This window comes from Urocampus carinirostris, chromosome 2 (assembly GCF_059441175.1).
Source record: "Urocampus carinirostris isolate Australia breed hairy pipefish chromosome 2, RoL_Ucar_1.0, whole genome shotgun sequence".
Taxonomy (NCBI): domain Eukaryota; kingdom Metazoa; phylum Chordata; class Actinopteri; order Syngnathiformes; family Syngnathidae; genus Urocampus; species Urocampus carinirostris.
The window spans coordinates 11474824-11490928 of NC_142350.1; the positions used below are offsets into that span (position 1 = coordinate 11474824).

The following is a 16105-nucleotide window of genomic DNA, read 5'->3' on the forward strand; positions in this document are numbered from 1 at the left end:
TGAGCGTGTCAATCTTATAATGATCTTTTCCATTACAGATTAACTCCAACTGTAGATAGCATTCATTTTAAAACGTAATATTTCAAGACTGATAAATTTTAAGCAAAGATGCTAATAACGGTATTGTTAACTGTGCCTTAAAGGGACAGTGTGGCTTAATTAGTGCCTCCCAGTTGTTAAAAAAACATAGTTTGTAAAAAATAAATACATAAATGAATGAATAAATAAATAATAATTTGAACGATGAGAAAAACATACTTGAACTATTATATAAACGTTCATTCTTTCAAAATACGTACTCGTAGGTCGAGGAATCGGTATAAACTTGAGATGAGCATCAACTAGGGGGAGCTGACGTTATTATAGGCCATCTTGCTGTTACCCAAAAACCTAGCACAACGCTCAGTAAAAATATTAGAAGCAAAGTGTGTTGGTGTTTGGTCATTTGAAATCGCCGCAGTTTGTATACTTCCTTGTGCTTTTTAGCACTCGTTTTCTATTGCGATACGCAATCCAGCAAAATATGACTCGATATCGCTACTTATCAGAATTATTTTCCAAAGAATTTTAAGCTTACCTGCTCCTGTCCCAAGTGTGCTTGATTCTGCTTGATGATGTTTTCTTTTTCTAGCAGCTCTTTCTGCTGACGTTCAAAATCTTCTTTACCCTGGAGGGAAACGATTAGCATTTCATTAAATAGAGACTAAAGACTTAATTAAAATGCTTTTTTATTGTTAAATTATTTATATAAATAAGATATATACAGTGTATACCTTTCAGATGATCACGCAACACAGTATTAGTCCAAGATAAAAACGTTTAGACATTTTCCTGTCGGAGTGGTCTCTGACCACTGACTGATTGTGAGCTGAGGCAGACAGCAGGTTCTGTGTGTGTACGCTTATTGTGTTTGTGTGTTACTTAAAGGTATTCCCAAACACATTTTTTTGCATTGTGCACAGAACCTGTAGTGTTCCCCCCTAAATTGGTTTGTTTCCTCTAAAATGTGACTTCACTGAAGGAACACAACACTTTCAAAATGGCGAATCCCATTAACACATGTGAGGCCAGCTCTAAAACAGTGATTGCAATGCAAAACGATTCCATACTGCTAATATCTGCTTGGAAGTAGGTGTTTTTTGATGCATTTTACTGTTTAATTTTGTCGGGCTTACATATGTTAGTGTCAGGGCTACTGAGGGTTTTCCTGTTTTGTTTTATCCCGAATGGCGCTCGTTGGCTGACCACCGGGTGTTGTTTGGCTTGCCTTTCGTTCGTGCCGGTTTTGCCTTATCTGTAGGTTATTTCCTGGAAAGCTTTGCTGTTTTTCATTGTTGGTACTCGGTTAGCCTGGCGTTGGCACCTGTTTTTACGTGTTTCTCTGTTTGTTTATTCCTGGCTGGCTTGGCGTTTCTCGCCATAGCTGTTGACGCTTTTTGTTGGTTCCCTGTTAGTCTGGTTGCATGTTTTTGGGTCGGCCAGCCTCAGGCTTTTACGCGGAAGGTACAGTGGCCTTTCATTGATCTGTCCCTGGTAGCCGCCCATTGGCAGCTTTTTGTGTTTTCTTTTTTTGGCAGGCTAGCCCCTTTTTGGCTGCTCACCCTTTGTTGTACCATTCCTGAATTTACCTGTGACACAACGCCTAGGCATTCCACACAAAAACTTCCTAGATTTCTCTTAACACGTAAAGCAATATGGAGACTCGCATGCAACGGTGTTGGTGTTCCTCCGATGACGTCACAGCTCAGGATGACAAAGTCAAGACATGCTGTCTTCAAAATGCATTCTCTCAGAAAATAATTGGATAATATATAGATACATCTTATGAAAAAGCAAGATGTACTATTTCCTCACAATTGGCACATTTAAGAATTTGGGAATACCTTTAAGTGGCGGGGCCTGTTGGAGTGGTCTGTGATGTCTACCTGAGTGATGGTAAGCAGTAGTAGACCGCAGGTTTGGTGTCTTGGCTTATAGTGTTTTAGTGTTGGGTTTGCCTGTATCACATGCATTGTATCAAATATATTATAACCGTATTTTCCGCACTATAAGGCGCACCTAAAAGCCTTTATTTTTTTCTAATGCTGACCATGCGCCTTATAATACAGTGTGCCTTATTTATGGATCAATATTAAGTCGCAAAGTCTTCCAACTAACTTGCGGCCGCCGACTAGATTTTCCCCCGAACGCCAAGTAGTCCGCGGTGTATGCTGGGATTTATTTACCGGCGTTTCATTGGCTAACCAATGTGTCAATCATCATTTGAATCGATCACTATTGGCTAAAGTTATTCGGAGGTTAAGGGGCGGATCCTTTTTATCATTTACAGGCTGGCATAGGCTTAAGCGGCAAAACAAAGCCTGCAATTGGCCGAAAAAGATGAACGTGTATAGCAGGTGGTTGACGGCATACAGAAAGTATTATTTACTATTCTGTATTTGTAAAGATTTTATTCTCCTGGATTTACTACACTCACGGATATAAGAGGACCATGGCTGCACATTATTATTGAACACAACGACTTCGGTGAGCTACTCCGGCTATATATTTTCCCTGTATCTTGTTTCAGACTGAACTCGATGTTTCTGTGATAAGCGGTGCAGATAATGGATGGAATGGAGTGTCTATTTTTAAATTAACTCAATTCCAAGTGTTTATTGTCATATGCACAGTAAAGTTGCGAGCGAAAAAGAAAATAGAAATTAAGGAATGGTTGGCATTTCTTGAATCCCAAGACTTTAACCTTCCAAATGATGGAACGATGCATTTGAGTGACATCGTACGGACACCGCATCCGCACGTGTTCTCGACACGTATTTGCGTCTTTGCAAGCTTTCGGAATGTTAAGGGGGTAATAAGTTTGACTAAACTATATGAATGTTTTGTCGACGTTCCCATTGTATCGCCTTATAATCCAGTGCGTCTTATGTATGTCAAATATAGGACCAAAAACTATTTTTTCGGGGTGCGCCCTATAACCCGGTGCACCTTATAGTGCGGAAAATACGGTAATTCAAATATCTTGTGTACCTGTAAATGTACGTAGTCATAGTCCTCCATCCAGCTTTTAACACACTTCTCGCTGTGGTTCATGTTGTCCTTGTCTTGGCTGGACGGTACCGGGAAGGGTTTGGTAGGGCCCTCATAGTTTTCAGCCTCCGATGCGGGTGACGTAAATGGGTGGTTATCGTCAGGCGTGCTTCCGCCGGAGAAGGACCCGTCCACATGTGTCCTCCGGAACAGCAACTCGGCGCCGTTACTTATCGTGGAAGCCAGCTGCTTGGCGTCGTCCGGCAGGGTCCTGGAGACCATGACGAAGCGGTCCAACTCGTCGCTCTTGTGGTGGTGCTTTCCGGCGGCCGCCATGGCGTTGAGTGCCCAGCCGCTGTTCTCCAAGAGCTGGTAGCTCTGCAAAAGGATCTGCTGCGAGTCCTCCAGCCGTCCCAGCTGCCTCCTCAGCTTGCTGTGAAGGGCCGAGTCAGAGAGCGCCGTGGCGTTAGCCGCCGCCCCTTTTCCAAACACGATTAAGTCCCCCAGGCCCACACGGACCCGGTCCAAGATTGTACGGACGTCGTTGGCGTGGCGCTCCATGAAGGGGAAAGTCCTCCAGTGAGGGGATGCCGCCATTGACTGCAAAGCACCGACTGAGACCTCCACGGCCTGTTGGAGGCGGTACAACCTCTGGAGCGCAGTGTCCAAATCCAGAGCCAAACGGCCTTCCGAGCCGGTTCCGGTCGAGGAGGATGAGGTGGACATGCTGCTCCTTGTGCTTCCCGTGCTTGAAAACGAAAGACGGTTAACCCCGTCAGTCGCTTCTGCCACGGCTCGGGAATCCGGGGCGGGGACGTCATACACGCCCTTATCGTGCTGGGCGTGTTGTGCACCCCTCGGGATGTCGTAAACGTCACTGGGGGACCCCGCCCCGCCCGATAATAGGGCAGTAGGCGGTACATCATAGATGCCCTCGTTACAGTTCTGTTGTCTGTGATGGCCGGCGGGCTCTGCACTGGGGGGGAAGTCGTAAACAGACTGCACGTTCTGCGGGGCTTTGATGAGGGATGGAGGGGGCACATCGTAGATGCCCTCCTGCAGTTGTTTGGCAGGTTGCGGGAAATCGTAGGTGCCCTCCTGCTGGGCAGGATTGGCTCGGCATGGTGGGACTGAATAGACCTGAAGGTAAAGGAAAATACCTGGTAAGTCGTTAAAATACTAGTCATCAGCGGTAAAATGCCAAGCTCGAGCCCGACCTGGATTTTGGGGCAAGTCAGGCCTAAAGAAATTTCCCTGTTGTGGGACGAATAAAAAATTATCTTATCTTAAAACATTGATGATGATCGGGTTGGGCCAGCCTTCTCTTATGCTGCCCTTTTTTATTATTATTAGTATTATAATTAATATTATTATTGTTCCTCTTCTTGCTCGGCCTCTCTCTCTTAAAGTTCCTCCAGATTCTGGAAGATGTACTGCTGCTTTGGTTTATTGCCCAAGTTTCAACACCTCCAAATGACAGAAAGCCGTAAAAAAGTCACATCAACTCTTAAAAAAAAATCAGTTTACACAGTCTTGTTTACCTTAGATTTTGTTAACAAATTAAAGCATGTCTTTCCTATCACAAATCAACTCTTCTTCTCCTTTCACCTCCCAAATAAATTATAAATTTCGGGTTTGGTCCGGGCTCAGTCTTGCGAATCAAGTTAATAGGTCAGGCTTCGGCTGGGTTGAGTCTTTGTACCGGCAGGCCTGGGACGGACTGAATTTTACCTCTGATTAGTATGATGCTTATAAAAAAATAAAATCATGAAAATGGTCTTCGTTGTCAACTGATGGCTTCCAAGTCTCATCACAATATCGTTTCACTTCCTGTCTGCAATCATGTAGATGCATTTATGAAATACAATTTACAGTAAACCTATAACAAGCGTCAATGAGTCAAAAACAGGCATTTTTAGACTAATGTAGTGTAGTTCATCGCGGTTAATGAGGACCTGAAACGCCCCCCCCGCAATATACGAAAATCCACAAACTAGCCCCTGCCCCTATTTTCAATACGCGCTGTGCCACACAGGGGATAATAGATCGCAGCCAAACAGGCGCTATTCATTTTATGCAGAAAGAATGGAAAAATAGAGCCACCACTAATGACACTAATTTGCTCTTTTGGCCTGGTTGTAATTGACTGCAACCAAAACAGTGCAGTTAATTTCAGGCAGGCCGCAATGGCATGCTTCAGTGGCCCGAAACAAAAACAAAAGCTCCGCCGGCTCTCACAGCAAAATGCCATCTGGGATCATGGGTCGCAAAAAAAAGCCACCAGGCCCGATAAAATGCACACTGCCAACCTCAGAGCAATATGGTATCGAGGATAAAGGATCGCGGCCATGTGGGTGGAGTTAAGTTTTAAGTGGACAGAACAGCAAAAAAGAGTAGCTAGGCTTGACAGAAATTGCCTCCGCTTACTGCAATATGAGTTTGGGGTTAATGGATCGTTGTTGCACGATTGCAGTTCACTTATGGGTGGACAGAATGGCAAAGATAGAGCTGCCAGGCCTGAAGAAAATGTGTTATGCCTGTCCCCACGCACAATATGCAATCCCGGATAATGGATCGTAGATTATACTTCAACCTAAGATGCACTGCGGCTATTTAACATGAAGCACAAATTAACAAGGGAGAACTGGAAATATTTCTCTTACATTTGCAACTTTGAAATGACAAGTTGATGTTTATATGGATCTTAAAGTTTTAGCAAGTTAGCGGTATGTGCTTAATAATTGAACAAAAGCCTGAAAAATCAAAATCGTAGACCCTGCGGAAAGTAAAGAGTTTTCCTTTCGACCTTCCCATGGAGGCTCGAGACAGAATTAACCACACTGGCAGAGTTTTGGTCCAATTTAGCTGGCAGCATTAGCTTCCATTCACGGTGACCACAAAAATGTCATAAATGGGACATTTAATGTAATATTAATTCCACCATGGCATTTTTTTGTATCATTGACTTTAAAATAAAATGCTTCCTTTTTAAAGCATGTTTTCATACCGATTGTGGAGAAGGAGGGACATCGTAAATGTCTTGTCCTTGCGTCCGGTGGTCCGCTTGAGATGGGGGGACATCGTAAATGTCTTGGTTCTTTGCAGCCACGTGCTGGCCGGGGTACGGGGACCCTAACATTTGACTGGGTGGAACGTCATACACCTGGGAAAGGAACAGAAATATTAAACATCGATTTAGATTTTTTTTTTAAATGTGAGCAACTTCAAATGGACGTTGTGGATTATTATTATCTGACTGGTAAAAAAAACATTAATTAAGACTGTAAATTCTCCCTAAATTTTCTTCATCTGGTTAACTCACTAACCGGTTTGGTGTGTGCATTGCCAAAGCAACTCCAATCATGTTCAAAGTTCGGTCCAGTATATAAAGGGTGCAGTTTTACCTACAGTTAACTTTCAAGGTGTCAAACCAACAGACTTTGTTATGGCTGTTCATCACCAATGTTGTTCATTAAATAATGAATATTCACTGTTAAGACACTATGATAAAAACACACACAACAAACTGTAATTACCCACAAACGCTAGCCAAGCACTCAGAAAAATTTGTGTGAGAGTTAGGGGTGGGCGGAGCTATGCAACACAGCACGCTCCCCTCTCACGCACACTCACTGAAGGGAAATACATATATAAACTTTTTGTTTGCAAATGTTGTGACACATTTGCATAATAATTCTACTTGCACTTTGTTTTTAAACCATTTTTTACAAAATTAAGGTCAAAATGAGCCTAAATAATCTTAAGTAACTGTGGTAGGGAGAGAAATTTGAGGGGGTACCGTATTTTCCGCACTATATGGCGCACCATGTTATAAGGCGCACCTTCAATGAATGATATATTTTAAAACTTATGCCATACATAAGACGCACCCCATTATAAGGCGCTATAAGTGCATGCTGGTTTAAGATCAGGTAATTGTGCAATTTTGTAATTGTAATCCTGCGCAGTCCTTCGAGACATTTTTGGGATTAAGGGCTATTTACGGTAAATAAATGTGACGACTTGACTACAGTAGAGAATGTAGTTACTTTATGCAACCTCTAGATGTTGCCACGCTCAAGGGAATGTCAACAAAACATTCAAAAGGGTCAAACTTTATTAACAAACAAGCTTTCCATAACTCCATTCACTCCCAAAATAAATAAACAGCCGTTTTATTATTTTCTCTGAGGTAAAGCATTTTCGTGACACATCTTTAACATCTATTTTATTTTTTGTCCATTTAGTCAACACGCAAAGAAAAAAACGTCTGATACTGTTATTTTAAATGAAAACGTTAGTGCAATCGCAATAAAGTGACACTCGTAATGTGCAAAAACAACGAGTGCAAAGCAATAACATAATAACTGTAAAATGTAAAACGTAAACACACAAAAGAAAAACAAAGATCACTCTATAAGCTCCTCATCGACGAATCCCTCGAATTCTTCTTCTGCTGTGTTCGAATTGACCATATCTCAGTGAATGGGCCATCCAACACGTCCGGTGTTTTTGTGCCAGCGCTGTTGCCTTCATACGTATAGTTATCGTACTGACACTTCTGCTTGCCGCTCTTTGTTGAACAACCCACTGTTCAAGTGTCTCCTCTAACTCTGGCCATCTTGCTTTATTGCCACGGAAACTTTGTTGAGTTTTCCTTACTTGGCGGAGCTTATCTTCATCCTTTCTCCACTTCCGTACTATCGATTCATTTAAGTTTAACTCTCTCGCTGCCGGTCTATTGCCGTGTTGTGCTGCGTGACTGATCGCTTTGAGTTTAAACTCGGCGTTGTACGCGTGTCTCTTAACAGGAGCCATTTTCTTATACAAATGCACGTATGAAAGAGAATCTCGCTCTCTCTCTCTCTCTCTCGCTCTCTCTCTCTCTCAAACGTGACATTCTGAATAATTCTGCGTTTGTTTAAGGTAAATTGTGCTTTACATCTTCACCAGTCATAACCCTGGATTCAGACAAATACTGTATTTGTTGAATATGAATTAAGCAGTTTAATGGGGTAGCCATTTTGCCACTTAGTAAACAAATACAACACGAGCCCCGGCAACTACCAATCGTTTAATATTTCCCAGTATGCACAGCGCGAAAAATGGAGTCGGCGGCTGTTTCCCGTAGTTGCGAGACCTTGCGAATTTAATATTGAGCCATATATAAGGCGCACTGTGTTATAAGGCGCATGGTCAGCTTTTGAAAAAAATAAGACTTTTAGGTGCGCCTTATAGTGCGGAAAATACGGTATATTTAATGATATGGGACACTAGCTCTGGCATTGTTATTTCATAAATGTTATCAAATCATCTAACATCACACTTAGAAATAAAATTCGCCGAAAAAATAGCTTTTGTCTGGAGGTTAGTGGTTTTGCTAAAATTTGTCTAAAATTGTATCGTAGGGCTCTCTTTGCTTCTACAAATTAACATCTTAACCAAAAGGGCCCACTATATGTTTCTCAAAGGCAGACCAGTTACTGTATGCAGTATCATTAAATTTCAACTATGCATTTCTAATTATATTTGCTGTGATTTCCGGAATATAAAGTGCACTGGATTATAGGGTGCACTTTCAAATTTTTGGCCGATTTAGGTGTGCCTCATAGTCTGAAAAGTATGGTAATATATGATACCTACCCCCTGTGATCTACTCGGTGGCACATCGTAGAGGTCCTGCTGGTTGTGCTGACCTGGGCTGTAAGTGTATGACTGTCCTACCCTTGTGGGGGTCACCACCTGTCCAATCACAACATGAGAAGAGCGAACAATAAGTGCCCATGATTGAAATTAACATTTGCATAAGGAAGCTGATTTCAGCAGAGAGGCTGAAAAAAACTTTGATTTAATCATGCCAAAGTTCCACTCAACACAAAATGACATAATTATGACCGTGCTCTTTTTTCCTATCAGTCTTTCCACACCTCCTAATATCGCTTTTTCCAACCCTCCTCCTGCACCATCTATGCAGACCTCTTCACTGCGTCAGAAAGAGAGTGGAATTCTGGGAATGTACTTTTCTGGGCCCGGATTTTTTTTTCCACCCCCACTTGCTATCATCGCCTCGCCAGATCGGGGTTTATAAAAATAGCAATCGTGGAAATGCTAAAAGTGGGTAAAGGTCTATGGGGAGCAGGGTTCAGAATTTAGTCATAGTATCCACTCTTCTTGAGTCATGGTAAAGCTGGCTTATGATGAAGCCAATCATAAAAAAAGAACTGGATTAATGTTTCGGGGAAAGCAAAAAAAAAAAAAAAAGACAGGGGGGAGGGGGTCAGTCTGTTAAAGAGATTTATGAAAAAAAAAGGAGTCGGTGGGGGGAGGGAATGGAAACTGGGAGTATGTTGCTGAGTATGGAAAGGAATGCCATTCAATGTGGAGTCAGACGAGAACTTCATATGGTTCTGATCAAGCGAGCCTCGAGGTGATTTAAGGTGTTCATCACTGGCATAGCGGATCACGACCGAAACGTACACCGGGTTTGAAATAAACCGGCCGAGGAATAAATAGACTTGTTGCTTCTCACGCATCGCGGTCAGATACTGCGTTCCACACAGTAGGCTGCAGCTAAGGCTTTTGGTTGATTCCATTTCAAAGAAATATTATGGAAGATAATGGATGGGGCTGACAGTTGAGAGGAAAAAAATGTCTTTAGTGTCCTGCTTTTGAAAAATATTTGCAGAACAGTAAGGGAAAAAATAATAGATACTCTTTCATTTCATACTTGATAATTCCCAGCCACCTTTTTCCTTAAAAATATAACTTGGCTTTTTGCTATGTGGAACTGCAAGAAGAAAATATTGTCAAACATAGTAAAATAATCTTTTTTCATATTTTTCTTTTTGTTTCGCTTTTTTAATTGATTTTTTTCAGTTAAAATAAGTAAATTAGGAAATATAGAAAGGAATAGTCTTTATTGTCATTGATATCAACATGGTGAAACATTGTATATGCAACAAGATAAGACATAACACTCCAGAATAAACATCTAATTAAGAGTGAAATAAGCTAAAAAAAAAACTGTCAGAATAAATAGGTTAACATATTACAATGTAGTTGTTAGAGACTGTCCCAGGTTATAATAGTGCAATGAAAGAATAGTGCATCGTAACTATAGTGCGATGTAAAGTAGTAGAATAACATTGACAGCAACAAAAATTCCCCAAAAAGTATAAATGCCAATGTATACCAATATTTATATATGCAATTTGGAACTGCAAGCAGAAGAAAATATAGTGAAAAGGAAAAAAGATGTGTTCCTTTTTTTCCCTATTTCTCTCCTTTTCCCCCATTTTAAATTGACTTTTTTCAGTAAAAATAAGTCAATTGGGAAATATATAGTAAAAAAATAAATACTCTATGAATGAAATGATCCTCTAACAGAATAAAATGTACTCGGAAAAAAATTATCTCAATTGTACACTATATTTCTCTATATTTTTTCAAAGGACTTGCCCAACCACACTGCAAAAAACCCAGCTGCAAATACTGTACAATTAAATAAAATATATAATACACATATGTGAAGAAACATAAAAATTTGAACCTAAAACAGTTATTTTGACAAGCTGACAAAATTGGAAAAAAATTACTTGGAAAGATTATTATTTACCCAAAACCGAATTTGTGTTTGAATTGGCCCCCTTATGGATAAAGCGCTACACTGCAACCAATTTATTTGCATTTTCCACTAGATTTATTTTGTGGTGCATCTTTACCCTCTGTTGATTTTGAGATTACCATAATATTAAAAAAAGTGCTCTCTTTTCTTTTTCACATGATATCCTTTGTCCCAAAAATGTTCTGTTTTGTATTTATTAGTTGATAAGTTTATTCCTTTGAATATTGGCACCGACAAAGGGGATAGTATGCCAGTTCATTAATTCGACTGTTATACCAGACTGTTGTTTATTGTCTTGACTATTATGCATTATAGTCACTAACGGCCGATCGTCTTGCTGTTCTTGGATATTCACACCCTTTAGGGTGGATCTGCTTTTGTAACCTAATAGAAACGGATCAGGTGAGGGCTTTTAGAACACATTAGAATTTCTTACCTGAGGTTTGGGTCCCTTCATGTCCTCCTTGCAAAATCGATTGCTGTTTTCTTTCCTTATTTTAAATGTGTCTACTAAACTATAGGATGAGCAGGACAAGTGTTGTTTTTCAATAAAATGAAAAGGATATTAAAGTCTGCGAGAAAAAAGAAGTCAAAAATGAAAAACAGAGCTTAGGAAAGAGCTTGAGGGCACACCAGGAGCGAAATGAAGAGAATTTGAGTCCATATTGCATTTCCTTTGCTCAAGAATCTGAAATTTTACCATTCCAGACATATAAACTGAACTCCTTGGCGGAATCGAAGCGAGAAGACGAGCGAGTCCGTTAAAGGTCATTCCCGGCCTGCGGGTTGAATCTGAGCGTCGGCGATAAGTGGATATTGGGACTGAGCTGCCACATACAGATGGCAGCAAGGTGTCCGTTCGAGAACTTTGGTGACCTTTTTCACAAGTATGTGTCATTGCCTCAGCGTACGCACACAGCTCATTTATCCCTCCGTCTCCTTCCCGTTGTTTACCCAGCAAGCCGTCATAATTGCCGCTTTGTAAATATTTACCGGCTCCGAAGAGGCCGGTGCGTTTTGACAGAGTCTTTCTTTTCAGGGAAGCCGATGACATCACAGAGCCCCCCAATCCAGCAAATATTTGCTTCCACTAAGGTGCTAGACTTCCAAGGATTTCATCATGAAAAAAGGAGGCAAAGGTTGTGTCACTAAAGCGGGATCAGGTTTGGACTTGGTGCCTTGATGATGTGCTAATGCTCCTGTTCTTGGCGGTGAGTGAGTCACGGCACCCCCTGCTGTTTTCTTAGCTCACTGGTAGGTTTAAGACCTACTTCGTTGTTATTTGAGATATGTCGTCATGGGTCTTATGTACTGCACTTACGGCACATTTTTTTGGGTCCTGTGATAATACCAAAATGCAGTTGTCCCAGTGTTGACTTGAGATTATAGTGTGCTGGTGATAGGACATTGGAAAGGAATAACAAAGTAAATGGAAGGGGCAAATTCTGGGGAATTCTGGGCTTAACCGAATATTGTAATCAAAATCATGGTAGCAATTTAGAGAACAATTTAGGGTAGAACAGCCGTAATTGGTCAAAAAAATTGTTGAATTTACAAGTGCATTAGAGCATTCTTTTTATCTTAATGACAGAAAATTAAACACTTTTCTTGCATTGCGTATAGTTCAGTTCTGTATTCAACCCTAGCATAGCTGCTATAAATCAACAAAATGAAAGATGCTTCATGATAAAGAAGCAGTTAGCGTGTGCGGCTGAAATGAATGGGAAGACATCGTCTAATCTTTGTTCGCTTGGTTTGAAGGCGGCCCTTCTATCCCTCAGCGACATAAATCTACAAGGCTAAGGAGGCAACTGATGACTATTACACTTCCGGCCATTGGCCGCCTCCTCGTTCTCGCGTCTTCATCTCTGTCCACTAGCAGCTATCAATCATAATCCCCAGTCAGGATGTTGATGAAGCTTCGAGGGACTAAAGCACAATGACATCACTTCTGTGTTAGCCAAGCGTGGAGCTAAATGGAGGGAGTGTCTGGTCTTTGACGAATGGCTGTCAAACACAACTACCCATTTGCTAATGAATATGCAAAACCAATGACTGTATTGCGAGAAAAAAATTATTGAACCCCTTGTCAAACATTTATGGAATTAGACGTCAAGCCACCATTTTCCATTTTAGTGAGCTAGAACTGAATGAGTTATTGAGGAGGTTTGTCTTAGCCGTTCAGATCAAAGCGACTTTATCCGCAGGAATGCGAAAAAGAGGACAGGAGAGGTCTGGTTTCTCTGAAAACGTCATTATGTTTTTTTGATTCCCAGAGGGGGATATTGAGATTATCCGACGTAAATCCCAACAGAGAACGATCGAGCAATTGTGTAAACCTAATTTAAACACGATCGTTGAGACATGGGCGGTAAAGAAAACCGCAAAGAGAGGCAATCGGTCAGATCACTGTTAGCATTTACCAAAAATTTCCCAGAGACACATTTCCTGTCCTCCAGCCTCATTTCACTTTATGACTCATTTATGACGAGCATAGTTCTAAACCTTCAAGGAGCAAAGTCCTCTCAGCCACGCAAACAGCATTACTGCAACTGATTTATGGTGCCCTCCCCAACCCTCGGTCACGTCTCACGGGCCGGCGATCCATCACAGCCGCAACAATGTCGAGCAACGGACCGACCCGGCGGGCTTCGTGAAGGCATAAGTCACCTTGCGTGCGACTAAAGCGATTGCGGCCGACAAACAAACGAGGCAAACCCGGCATAATCGGGGGTGAACGATGCGCCCTCATAAAAGCCGAAGTCGATCGGTACCATATATCCTGTCGGGACGCTGGATCTGTAGCCATGACGTGAGTAATTGAGGAAGTGCCCATACAAGGAGAAAGCTCTTGAGGGAAGGAAGTTTGGAATGAATAGCCCGTCTGGTAAGCGAAGATAAGACGCCCGGCGGAGGTCTTTGAACTCTGAACCCAGCCCATCTTTGAACACCATGACCTCAGAGCCTGACTCAGAGGGGCGCGTGAAGGAGTGGGAGGCGGCGTGGAGTAATACAAATGCACCTTTCATTACACAATCACAGTAAGAGGAAACACAGAAACTGGAGCACAATGGCTTCTGGTTTTTGGGGTTCACCCAAGACTTTGAAGCCTGACAAGGTTCCCGTGCGAGCGGTCCCAATGGTAGTCCCAATGGAAGTCAGGCGAGGAAGAAGCCCGACGTCAAACCAGTGGGAGCCAAACCCAAAGGGCATTTTATATACCGCATCTCTTACGCCACATGAAGAGAAAAATCACTAGTTGCCATTGTGGATTTGCAAACCAGAGGACAAATTTTTGCAGGAAATTAGAAAGTATGGCGGTTGCTTGGGAAAGTAAAAATATGATTTGAGCTCATGCTTACTCAAGCCACAGTCGGAAAAGAGATCTGCGATACCCAATTACAACGTGCTTCTTATGCTTATTTAGTCCTCTTTCAGTAGTAGTCATACAACTTTTAGGAATCTATTATTTCATAGAAGCATTTTGTGAAAGAAAAATATGTGGTTACCATAATCACAGGTCACCGGCGTGGTGTCTACAGGCACTTGTTAACCGCAGGGACTGTATGAAGACCCTTTCCAAAGATATTTTGACACTAACGGGTTAATAGTGCTTTTTAAATAAATTGTTACTGTATATAAAACTTGTAATAATTACAAACATTAAAAAAATGTAGCAGAGCCTCTCCAAAAATACTTTGAAACAGAAGGGTTTGACTGTGATTTCTTTAATTAAATTGTAATATGGAAAAAAAGCTATATAAATATAAATTGGCTTCGTACAAATTAGGTGTAGTTTTCCAAATATTGACAAAAATATTTACATATTTTTTTAGCATTCCATACAACATGACAAAAATGAGAAAAATAACAAGATTTCAATTATTTATTACCGATGTTGAGGGTACACCTTTAGTTCAAAGTAAGGGATTCCCTCTCCATAACCCTTTAAAATAACCCCAAAAATTAAAATCAATACAGGAAAAGAGGCATAGGTGAATTCCTATCCGAGCTATTGGTATTGAATTCTTTATTGTATTGATATCAATGTTGTGAAACTTTGTATGCAACAAATTAGACATGGCATTCCAGGGTAGACATATAATAAAGACTTAAAAAGAGAAACAAAGACTGTCAGCATGAAAAGGAAAAAAACTATTTAAAATGAAGTGCTTAGAGACTGGTCCAAGTTATAATGAAAGTGAAAATAATAAGAATAGTGCATCCTAACAATATTGCAATAAAAACAAGTGCAATAGCATTTATCAGCAACACAAATCCCCAGGTTAGTCGCAGGGTATACGTTTTTACAGTTTTACGCAACAACATTTAGCAGCAAAAAACTGAAACTAAAAAAATAAATCGGAAGATATACAGGACTGTCTCAGAAAATTAGAATATTGTGATAAAGTTCTTTATTTTCTGTAATGCAATTAAAAAAACAAAAATGTCATACATTCTGGATTCATTACACATCAACTGAACTATTTCAAGCCTTTTATTATTTTAATATTGCTGAATTTGGCTTACAGCTTAAGAAAACTCAAAAATCCTATCTCAAAATATTAGAATATCATGAAAAAGTATACAAGTAGGCTATTCAACTAATCACCTGAATCATCTAATTAACTCGAAACACCTTGCGAGGGTTTCCTGAGCCTTAAAAACACTCAGCTTGGTTCAGTAAACTAAATCACAAGTATGGGGAAGACTGCTGTCCAGAGGACCATCATTGATACCCTCCATCTTGAGGGTAAGACACAAAAAGAAATTTCTCAAAGAGCAGGCTGTTCACAGAGTGCAGTTTCAAAGCATATCCACAAAAAGTCTGTTGGAAGGGAAAAATGTGGCCGGAAACGCTGCACAACCAAGAGAGATGACCGCAGCCTTAACAAAATTGTGAAGAAGAGCCGCTTCCAGAATTTGGGGGAGCTTCAAAGACAGTGGGCTGAAGCTGGAGTCCAGGTATCAAAAGCCACAGTTCACAGACGTGTCCGGTAAATGGGCTACAATAGCCGTATTCCCATGGTCAAGCCACTTCTGAACTCAAGACAACGGAAGAAGCCTCTGACTTGGGCTATGGAGAAGAAGCACAGGACAGTTGCAGAGTGGTCCAAAGTCCTCTTTTCAGACGAAAGCAAGTTTTGCATTTCATTTGGAAGTCAAGGCGCCAGAGTCTGGAGAAAGGCTGGAGAGGAGCAAAATCCAAGTTGCTTGAAATCCAGTGTGAAGTTCCCACAGTCAGCAATGGTTTGGGGAGCCATGTCAGCTGCTGGTGTTGGTCCACTGTGTTTCATCAAGTCCAGAGTAAATGCAACTGTGTACCAAGAGATTTTAGAGCACTACATGCTTCCATCTGCTGAAAAGCTCTATGGAGATGAGGATTTCATTTTCTAGCATGATCTGGCACCTGCCCACAGTGCCAAAACCACCAGTAACTGGTGCACTGAA

At 41.1% G+C, this 16105-nt stretch overlaps 1 protein-coding gene across 1 annotated transcript in view; it reads right to left on the bottom strand.

Moving 5' to 3' along the window:
* Window positions 1-16105, bottom strand: part of nedd9 (neural precursor cell expressed, developmentally down-regulated 9) — a 45282-nt gene that overhangs the window by 4415 nt on the left and 24762 nt on the right. The window contains exons 3-6 of the mRNA XM_088328919.1: window positions 8674-8772; window positions 6038-6193; window positions 3031-4170; window positions 578-667 (exon numbers count right to left, since the gene is read on the bottom strand). Coding sequence (XP_088185045.1) covers window positions 578-667; window positions 3031-4170; window positions 6038-6193; window positions 8674-8772 — 1485 coding nt within the window. The remainder of the gene's footprint in view (window positions 1-577; window positions 668-3030; window positions 4171-6037; window positions 6194-8673; window positions 8773-16105) is intronic.